General features: G+C 51.0%; 1 protein-coding gene across 2 annotated transcripts; it reads right to left on the bottom strand.

Annotated features, from left to right (window-relative positions):
• Positions 1-5,306: 5,306 nt before the first annotated feature.
• Positions 5,307-10,231, bottom strand: C3H1orf53 (chromosome 3 C1orf53 homolog). Of its 2 annotated transcripts, XM_068538567.1 has the most exons (5): positions 9,930-10,231; positions 9,585-9,745; positions 7,431-7,471; positions 6,822-6,922; positions 5,307-5,504 (listed from the first exon to the last, which is right to left on the bottom strand). In XM_068538567.1, the coding sequence occupies exons 1-4, from the start codon at positions 10,191-10,193 to the stop codon at positions 6,843-6,845; spliced, it is 546 nt and encodes a 181-aa protein (XP_068394668.1). In that variant the 5' UTR covers positions 10,194-10,231; the 3' UTR covers positions 5,307-5,504; positions 6,822-6,842. The 2 variants fall into 2 exon arrangements, with proteins under 2 accessions (XP_068394668.1, XP_068394667.1); XM_068538566.1 differs by lacking the exon at positions 7,431-7,471.
• Positions 10,232-10,651: the final 420 nt, after the last annotated feature.

The following is a 10,651-nucleotide window of genomic DNA, read 5'->3' as shown; positions in this document are numbered from 1 at the left end:
CGGTGGCTGGGTGGGTGGATGGTTCTCTCTCTCTCTCCCTCTCTCTCTCCTTCCCTCTCTCTCTCCTTCCCTCTCTCTCTCTCTCTCCCCGCCCCCCTCTCTGTCGGAATTGACCCGAATCCCTCACCTCTGACCCGCAGCTCCCTCCACCTGTCTTTTATTTTCTACTTATGCTTCCAGATCGGGAGGAGGAGGAGAAAGGGGTGGGCAGAGGACACAGACGAGGACCAGTGCAGGGAGACAAGCTCCGAGGCCGCGTTCAGCCCTTCCAGCCTCTCAGTAATCAGGGAAGGTGTTAATGGAGGACTCGGCCGTTTGGGAACCTCATAAAGCCGAGAGCATCTTGAGCCTTGGGCGCAGCGGGAGGGCTGGAGTCCCGCGGCGCGCCCTGGGCTCCCGGGCCTCCATCCGGCCTTGGCCTTCCAGGTGCTGGTACCTCAAAGATGCTGCTAACAGCTGGTGCCTGCATAGACGGTGAACAGGCGGTAGCTCCTGCAGGGAGCTGGGCTAAGCCATTGATTGCTCACCCGCCACCTCCCCGCCTTTCCCTCCCGGTCCTCCCTTTCCTCTCTGCGCTCCCGGGCTTGGCGCCAGCAACCCAGCACTTCGGGGTGCGTTCTGCGCTCGAGGGTGGCGTTCTCGGCCGGGTCAGCGCGAGGGCCCGAGGTATCTCTGCAGCCCGGCTCTGGCTAGGAGGCGGGGATGGAGATCCAGCCGGGAGAAAACTAACTCAAACCCTGGGAAACGAGAGTTCGCGGGGACACAGACAGACTCCCACACCTGGACGGGTTGGGGGCCCGGTTACCTGGTCTCGGCTTCCCGAGGGGCTGCGTCGCCCCAGCAACCAAGGGCGCAGTCAGGCCGCGGGGAAACGGAGAGAGAACTGGGAAGCCTGGCCTCTGGCCAATTATTTACCCACTCGCCCACCCGGTGCGCCCCTCGCGCTCAGAGATGGGGGCGGGGGATCACTGGGAGGCTCCAGCGCGGATGCGGAAGGGGTGTGAGCAGAGAGATTGGCCGCTCCGCGATGCGGGTCCGGGTGCTGCTGCCGCGCTCCCTTCCTGCCCCCCGACCCCTGGGCCGCAGCAGGGGCTCCTCCGCAGGGCGCGGGACGAGCGCGCAGGGGGTTGGGGGATCCCGCACAGCAGCGAGCCGCAGGAGACCACTGCCCGGGATGCGGGCCCGTGGGACTGTGCAGGGGTAGACCCACCCCTTCGCCCGCCCCGCAAGCTCTGCCCACAGTTTAGGGCTGGCAAGGGATCCAGCAGGAGCCACGAATCAAAGCCCTCAGGCTTTCTCTTTCCGTCCCAAGTCCCGGAATGTAGCTCAGAGCACCCCGGTAGAGTCCCTCTTTCTACCCGAACCCTTGGCTGCACTAGCCAGTCCCACCAGCCAACTATTCCTACTAGTTTACCTTCTAAGTTCCCCTCACCCCCGACGTTCCCCTTCCCAAGCCGTCCTCTTTAGCTCTTTCTGTCCTCGAGAATCCCCCCTATCTCGGTTCGTTTTCCCAGCCAGGGAGGGGACAAGCCTCCCAGGTTCAGCTCCTCCGCTCGCTGGCTAGGCCTTCGAATGGATGGACGGCGACACCGACCCGAAGACCTTCAGGTGCTCCCACTCATCCGTGTCCAAACCAGTGGGTTTAATCCTCTTTGGGGTCACGAACCGTTTTAGGTATTTGATAAAAACATGCATTCTACACACACACACACACACACACACACACACACACACACACACACACACACACAGAGGCAGAGGCGCGCGTGCGCGCACTGAAGTGCACACCGAAGCTCACACTTTAGAATACAAATTTCGGATGGGAAGATGCTATCTCCAGAAATCTTCCAATCCCCCCAGAGCCCATGATTCCAAGTTTTTACTCTCTTTTACACCCACAGTCTCAGGAAGAGGGTGGGGCGTGAGTCTGGAGGTTTTGTGTCAGGAGCCCAACCTGGAAACCATTTGTAGGGGCGAAGATCAGCCAGCGCTGGGCTTGGACGCTCTGCAGGGCATCCCGCGGGCCTGGGTGGGCAACAGACAGTTGCGAGTTCTTCCACGACATTTTCTCAGAGATCGAGCTCTCCAGAGGCGGGCAAGAGGGTGCCAACACCCCCCCACCCCCGCCACACACACACACACCCACACACTTAAACTTCTGACTTTCTTTTTTTTCCTGAGGGAGGGGATAGTTTTGGCATCCAGAAGTACCTTTTAATTGTTGCAGGGTAGTAAAAAAAGAGCACCGAGTTTTAATCCTCCTTCACGGGCAGACGTCCCGTCCACAACTCAAGCCTTTGCTCAAATGTAAAGAAAATGAAAAGGCAGGTGTCGACACGCAGTGGGCAGGTGTGTGAGGGGGGGCTCCTTCGGGGAAAGGCGGGGACCGTGAGGCCTCAAAGTGCTCAGGGGAAGGCGACATGCCGATGGCCGTTCGCCAGGTCGTGGTCTCCCTTCCCCAGCCTTGTCTGGAGACCCCGCTGGCCTCCGGCGGTGGATCCGGACGCGCGGGACAGACTTGCGGTCGCCTTAGGACACGGCGCCCTGCGGGGAACAAAGACCCGCGCCGCGCCCGGGGAATCAACCCCGCTTCTCCAGGCCGCTTCTGGTCCAAAGACACCCACACCGGTGTGGGAGCCCCAGGTTGCACTCGGGAAAAAAAAAAAAAAATCCCTTCCCTTCCTTGCTCTGCAAAATCGATGGGGTCGGTGTGGCTTTTTGAAGAGGGGGGAGTGTACACGTAATCCACCTGCTGGGAGAACGGCCCAGGGCAGGGCCTTCCCCGCGAAGGGAAGAACCACCGCGGCAGGAACGTATCCCCGCCCTCCACCCCGCTAAACCCCGCACAAGACCCCCAGCTTCCCTTGGGTCTTTCAGTATTAGAAACAATCTAGAAATCAATCTCCCTTGATTTATGGTGCCTGCCTTGCGGCGGCAGGAGTCTCCAAAAACCTTAAAAGTGGAGTAGCAGCGGAGTTGATTTAAACTGGGAAGTCTATTTCTCGGCATCCACGTGTATTTGTACACACACACACACCCAGTAAGAAACCTGACTTTTTACTTTACAAGGTGCGAATACAATAGAACCTGAAGTTCTTGCAGCGAGAGGCCCATTTATGTGGCCGTATTGTGTTTAATGCGGGAGCACCCACCGCTGCCATCCCCGACGTGTGGTTCACAAGCATCTCCCCAGAACCGCGGCGGAGAACTTCAGACCTCGGCTCCCCGGCTCCAGAGGCAGGAAAGAGTAAGAGCGTCCCCCTCCCCGCCCACACCCCAGCGGCGGCTCCTTGGCTGTTGTTGCCAGGAACCCTAGAAGTTCTGCCAGGAAGAGTCACAAAGTCCCACGCCAAGGGTCCTCCCGTCTTGGACCAGTTCGGCACTGCAGGAGGTGCTCTGGGAGGAGGAAAGAGCTGCCTCTAGGAGGGACGCATCCCTTACCTTATTCCCATCTGCCAAGGGGCTTTCTCAAAACACTGCCTTACGAGGGGGCGGGGACGGGAGGGGGGAGCCTCAAAGTGAACTTGCAAAAAGCAAAAAGAACTCTTCTCTTTGCTTTCCTCCTCCTCTTTTGTCTCCAGAAAGTTGGCCTTCTCCACTCCATTTCCTTCTGGTTTTCCTCTTGGGACTGCTGAAGAAAGCCCCATAGAGCTCCCACCCAGAAGATGTCTTTCGTAATCTTCAAATCTAGTGGGAAACACGGAGCTAGCTGGCTGCTCGTTGACCTAAGAATGGAAAGGAAAGTGGCTCCCAGGAGTCCATGAACCTTTCTGGAAAGACTGACTGCCTCCTCTGTCACAATGCCGATCCCTTCTCCTGTTCTCCTCCAAATAGTTCCTGGAGAGGGCAACACCAGGCCACAGACACTTCTCTTTCCATCCACGGAGGGCCCGGGGCGGTGTTGTTGAGGGAACCACAGTTAGGAGCGTCAGAAACACTGGGGCACCAACACTGCCAACAGTTTTGGGAAACAACTTACTATTTGACATAAAGTGAACACATGGCACATTAGAGACTTAATGGGCTTCTTTTCACTCATTTTACAGTTTAGGTCTTTTGTTTTGAATCAAATATGGTAGAAGGCACCAGAGTCTTTTTGCTGCTTAAGATTTTTAGAAAGCTTTAGGCAAAAACCTTCATTGAAGACCACGGGCAGAGACGTTGGGAGACCTCTGAGATGTTGGAGAACCATTCAGATTCTGCCGGGAGAAAAAGCTGAGGGTCAGCTCTGGGTAAAGCCAGACTTCCATTTCACTGACCAGCTTTCCCCTGCAAGGAAAAGGCTTCCTGGGGGCTGCTATCCTCAGAGGGAAACAGAAAAGGAGGTGTGGGGAGGGGACCCAGAACCTGGGTTGGAGACTGAAGCCCAGGGTCTTCGCAGCAGTGAATGAAATGGGTGTAAAGCTAATAAAACATCCTAAAACAGATTAGCCTGCAAAGTGCCATCAGAGATGGAGGAGTAAAATGGCGGGGGGGGGGGGGAGAAAAAAAGAATGGTTTAATCGAAGCATCTTAAGCAGCCTGACCCCCAAGTCAGAATGATTTAAAGGTTTTATTAGGAGAACAGATGGAAGATGAGAGCATTTCTCGCCACAGAATGGCCCTTCTTGGACACTCATACGCTGCATGATATAGCATTATATCAATCTCCTTATAGCTCAAGATATAAATAAAAGGAAGAATGTATTCAAACTCTTCTATTTGCCAGCAACCTCCCTTGGGTTGCTAACACTGAGGAGAAAACAGTAGGAGAATTGAGGCTATAAAAAAAAAAATCAAGAGCTATTAATGTGACCCAATTGCTGCTATTTATTTAATGGAAGTCATTATTTTCTTTCTTCGACATATGTCTGATAACGAAGCAAAAAGAAGGGAAAATAATTATCAGTGTGCCACTTTAGATACACACAAACAGAGACTTCCCTGGTGGTACAGTGGTTAAGAATCCGCCTGCTAATGCAGGGGACACGCGTTCGAGCCCTGGTCCGGGAAGATCCCACATGTCACGGAGCCCGTGTGCCACAACTACTGAGCACGTGCGTTGCAACTACCGAAGCCCACGTGCCTAGAGCCTGTGCTCCACAACAAGAGAAGCCACCACAATAAGCAGCCCAGGCAGCACAACGAAGAGTAGCCCCCGCTCGCCGCAACAAGAAAAAGCCCGCGTGCAGCAACGAAGACCCAACGCAGCCAAACATAAATAAATAAATAAATAAATTTATATTCAGAAAAGAAACACACAAACATTTGCCAGCTTTTTCATTTTATTGATGTTCTTTTAATACATGTTTAAGATTAAGATTAATATATGCTTACGTTTAAGATTAAACTAGTGCTCAAGTACTAACAGCACAGAAAGCAATTCTGGATTAAGGTTTTATTTATTTTTTTAATAAGGCTCAATTAGATGGAGAACAGAAATGAAATTCTTCTCAAACATAAAAATATGAATTGAACTGCTTCTTTTTAGATGGATCTTTAACATTGACTTGACCATATGGACACTGCAAAAGAAATAAAACAAGTTACTGTTGAATTATTTAACAATCATCTTGAAGGAGTACACTTCTCATGGTGAAAAAAAGAGACTGCTAATAACGTTCTATAGATTATTTGATCTACCTCCTATAGACTAAGAGGAGAACGATGGCAACGTCTGGCAAATGGTTCTAATTAGGGTCCAAGAATCACTTCCTAAATGCATCCTTCCAACTTCAAGAATTTTACTGTCAAAACCTCACCCTTAAAAAATCCTCCAGTCCTCAATTCAGGCAGAGCTCTTATGGGTTTGATTAGAAACAGCTAATGGCACAGGTAGGAACATCCATAAAAGTGAAGGCTTAATTTTTCAATACTGGCTACTGTTAATACAGGCATTTAATGTCAATTCCTTGATTAGAAAGTAGGTCGGTTGGAGGAAATAACTCCTTCTTGCCCCCAAACATACAGTCAAAGTGGTCTATAAACAGAGGTTATCTGTTTATAATCTTAATTGTATAACAATTTACCTTACTAGTAGTATGCTTTTAAAAAGTTAGAGTGCAGAACCCATTCCCATTTATTTTTTGTTCAAAATAGGGAAGTATTACATAGTTAGTTCATCTTAATCAGTGAGCACAGAGATATATGGCTGCTGAAATATACATTTTAGGAAACGTACAGCACTAAGTTTGGAGTAGCAAGTTTCATGGTTATTTTAAAGACAGAGTAGAAAACAACCACAGAAAGAATGGGCAGGGTGGCGGGGAGAGAAGGAGAAGAAAGAGGAGGGAAGGGGGAGTAGTAATAATAATAATAATAGTAATAATAATGGAGAAGGAGGAAGAGAAGGAGGAGAAAGAGGAGGAGGAAAGGAAGGGAGGGACACGGAGGGAGGAAATCATTATCATTATAAAAAACCCACCTGTCAATGTTGGGCAAGTATCTATTTATTCAGCTAAAAATGAAAAATAAATGCTTCCTGGGATCTAGTTTGCAATATTCCGGATTTCTTTTCCTGCCCTCTTTCTACTTGCCTACTAGTAAACACAACTTATTTGAAACCTCGTGAAAAGTTTCCTCGTAATAAAGAACTCCCATGAATTTCCAAACACAGCATTTCAAGGAACTGATGCTCACGGTGAAACATTACAAAATTCCATTCACTTTAAAGGTCCTCTGTTGGTCTTAAGGACTTCATTGTCCATGGCCAGAGTAGCTTGTGAAAAGTGCACACCAGGCTCTATTTAGCACTTTTATTTGACTTGTTTTTCAAATAATAGGTATTTACGAAGTCACGGAAGCACCAAAAACTGCTGCCATCCTGCCGAATTGGTACTCACGTGTCTGCTGGTAGAGACGCATCATCTGCCTCTCTGCAAGTGGGCCAGCCGGGTGAGCACCATGTAGCCAGTAGCTGGGTCCACGTAGTTCAGCCCGCCAGCTTGAAGAGTAGTGAAATCAAACAATTCATTCATCTCAATATTCATCGTATCTCCTCACCATCATTCCTACTCATAAAATACTGCAACATTTTCTTCAAACAATATTAAACTTCTTCCCAGCAATTTTCGTGGCACTTGCAATTAAGGACTGAATGCATTCCAACATTATACACGATCCAACTTTATGTGACATAAGGAGAAAATATACAGTTTGAGAAAAATGAGAAGTTGATGGAAAAACAAGAACTCCTCTAAACCCAATAACGATGTAACCACTGCTCAGGTATTTTTCATTCAGTTTCTAGGTAACAAGTTTAATAACAGGTGATTTAATGACTTTAAGAGCTTAAGAGGCTGAAAATGAACTTTCACTCAGAAGTTGCAGTTGCAATTTCAGTACTTAAAATATGTGGATAATGATTTAAACTTACAGAAAAGGTGCTAATCAAAACCAACAGTCCTTCGAGAAAAGTACTACCTTTACTATTATTTAACACTTTTCCTTACCGTCATCGTGTGCTACTCCACTGCACATTTTGCGCTGTTTTCTTTTTTTTTGGAGTGTCGTTAGTGCCATTTTTAAGCAAAATAAAAGTATTATTTTAACATATTAACACTCAGTGCTTTCACGACTTTGATCAAAAGCAGCTTTTACTACAGCACTTCAGATGTCAAGAAAGCATCCTCTATCTACATTCAAACATAGTCTTAAAAAGGTGTCCCAAGCACGCTGTGTGAAGACAAATAATGCAACCTCTTCTGTGGATTTGGGCCACATGAGTGATATTATTTAGCCTTGAGATTTTGAAGGGGAACTGTCTCCTGGGCTTTTTCTATAACCCTTTTACCACGCAGTAACTCTGCACCACTCTTGCATAGAGCCTTTCCATTAAAATACACGTGACACTTAAATATCTTCTTACATGTATTTTTGTGTATGCCGCAAACTACTTCTTCGGAGTGTCTTCCTTAGCAGCTGAATATTTTGTTCTGGTTCAGCTTTTCATCAACTATGCGTCATGAATAAAGCGTGGAGTAAAAGGACAACTAGAGTTCATGCCTGGGCTTCCTCTAAGGCATTCCAGCAAAGTGAGCCCAGGGCAGCAGAAATCCAGCAATCAAGTCCCAAGGCCAGCCTAAGTGGCCTCCCGAATCCTTTGGGATCGCAGAAGCAGATTACATGAAACCAGCGGCACTGAACACTACTTTAGAACGACCGATTGTCAAGACCTCGCTTCTTTATTTACAAAGTCCGTGTTGGAAGACTTGGAAGAAAAGCAAAAGAACTCTGGGAACTGTTAGCAGACTTCTTTCACTTTTCATCGCTGGGGGTCTTCTGGAACCTGGGAGCCTGACAGATTGCTCCGGGGCCTGGGCTGCTCTCCTGCTTTCCAAGTCAACGGGGAAACTCTGATGGCTGCCCACACAAACGTAATTTGTCCTCAGTAAGTGAGCCTCAGGTAGTGGTGGCAACAGACAAAGGCAGGGCAAGAGTGTTGACAGTCTGACTGGAGAACAAGATGCCCAGTGATGCAGGTCAGCACGCGTAAGAGAGCTACCTGCCTGCAGGTGTGGAAGAAGGACCACTGGGGGGGGGCTCTGATTTGTTGAACAACAAAAACAAGCAGCTCATTATTGGGTTCGCTTATGGTCTCCTGGACAGCCATTTAACCTGCGATACTGACACGGATGAAACAGTGTGAATTCCTTGAGTGAGAAAAAGTTTCTTTCCCTTCCCGAGCTGATTGAGCCGGTCGTTCCAGGCCACTGGTGTTTGCTCTATAGAGAATGACACTTTTTGCTTCTATTTACCACATTTATATAGTGAAGTATGGGAACAAATTACACATTATTTTAAAAAGAGTATAAACAAGAACCATCAAAAGCTGCCAGTCATTTCCTAAAGAGTCTTTGTGCAGAAGTTTCAACACAGAAGTGGATCTCAGGGCCTACTAACTGCCCGTGGAAAAAAACCGTCAATTTTAGGCAACCTCCAAAGTTTTCTTCTCTGCTCCCCTGGTTCAGGCCAAATAACACTAGTCATGTCAAGTGCTGGTCGCCTGCACTGTATTCAACAGGCTACTTTTGTATCTTTTCTATATCTTTATCATAGAACTCACTTGCTCTTTCAAGATGATACAAATTTAAACATGCTACCCTTAAACGTATGTAGTCTGTGTCAGAAAGCGAGCGTTAAGGGAGGTGATAAGTTTTGATATTGGTGCTAACAAGCAATTGTCAAATCCCCAAACCAGAAGAAAACACAGCTCAAGATTGTCTAGTAAAAATGTAAACGCCTATTTATACTTTCCTTTGTAACTCTGCTCCGATAGGTGGAAAGGACGAAAGGATGGTAGCAAAAATTAAAATAAATTAAAAATAAGTTCATGTTTTATGTTTTCATTATTGAAATCATTGGATGGCAGTGTTTAACTGATAGTGCAGATAAACACACACATATTTCCCTGCGACTTCTCAGCTCCTCTACCTCCTCTATCAATGCCTTACACCCCTCCCCCAGCCCCAAACACACACACGCGCGCGCACACACACACACACACACACACACACACACACACACACAGAGGACAGTGATGACGGGCCCTAGACTGCGACCGGAGTTTAGCTCGGACACTGATCAGAAAGGAGTCGCGCTCATACTCAGGATAGATCCACGTTAACTCTTTGCCCGGAATAGGAAACCGTGGCCAGTTTTCAAGCGAAAAGTTCTGAGCGGGAAGCTTGCACGCCGTCAGACGCCCGAGGCAGGACTGCACCGGCCTCCGGCAATCCCTCTCCGGACCGGGGACGCGCAGGCGCACCTATCACCGGGCGGCCGGGGGGGCGGGGCTGACGGGGGGCGGGGCTGACGGGGAGGGCGGGGCGGGGTGTCTGGGGAGGAGGGGCCTCACTGCGCAAGCGCATGGTCCTTGGGGCTGCGGTCCGGGCGGGGCAGGGAGGGGCAGAGCAACCCGGGTGCCCGGGAGGGACGGGGCGGGGTCTCACCGCGCAGGCGGCGGCGTGAAGCTCCGAGATCCTCCGCCCCGCTGCTGTTAACTCTTTGCTCGCCGGACGCCTCGCTGCTCCCTCCGGCCCGCCTTGCGAGTCGGGCCCGGAGCCGCTGCGGTCTCCCTGCGAAGCGGAGCAGAGGGTGAAGCTGAGGCGCTGTCGGAACGCTTCTCCGACCCGGGGCGGTTCTGGCGGCGGGGCGGCGGACGGCAGCCACCCGAGCGCAGCGCCCGCGGACACCGGGACCCGCCAGGCCGCCATGGCTGCCGCCTGTGGGAGGCGGGGCGCTGGGCCCACGGGGTGGTCCGTACTGCTCCCGCCGAGCTTGGCCGGGCCCAGACCCGCCACCCCGGACCCCGCCCTCCGACCCTCGACCCCGGACCCGCCCTCCGGTCCTGAACCCCGACCCCCACCTCCTGACCTCGGCCTTCCGGACTCTGACTCCCTCTCCGACCCAGGGCCCCGGCCTCCGGACTCGGATCCCGCCCTCCGACCTCTGACCCCTCCCTCTGGACCTGGATCCCATCTTCCGACCCCCGACCCGGACCCCGCCCTCCGATCCCTGCCCTCGGACCTGGACCCCGACCCCAGCCCCGGCTCTCCGGCTCCGGACCTTGACCCCTGACCCCGGATCCCGCCCTCTGGTCCTGGACCTGGCCCTCCGAGCCCAGACCCCCGACCCCGCCCTCGCCCTCCGGACCCGGACCCCGGCCTTCCGC

The sequence above is a fragment of the Eschrichtius robustus genome, chromosome 3, assembly GCF_028021215.1.
Source record: "Eschrichtius robustus isolate mEscRob2 chromosome 3, mEscRob2.pri, whole genome shotgun sequence".
Lineage (NCBI taxonomy): Eukaryota > Metazoa > Chordata > Mammalia > Artiodactyla > Eschrichtiidae > Eschrichtius > Eschrichtius robustus.
This window is presented reverse-complemented; position numbering and strand designations above follow the sequence as displayed.

Coding starts and splice junctions, on each gene's coding strand:
- C3H1orf53 (XM_068538566.1), bottom strand. CDS start 10,193: ATGGCGGCCTGGCGGGTCCCGGTGTCCGCGGGCGCTGCGCTCGGGTGG. Junction 9,746..9,929: donor TTCACGCCGCCGCCTGCGCG/GTGAGACCCCGC, acceptor GCCCGGTGATAG/GTGCGCCTGCGCGTCCCCGG. Junction 6,923..9,584: donor TTAACGTGGATCTATCCTGA/GTATGAGCGCGA, acceptor CTACTCTTCAAG/CTGGCGGGCTGAACTACGTG.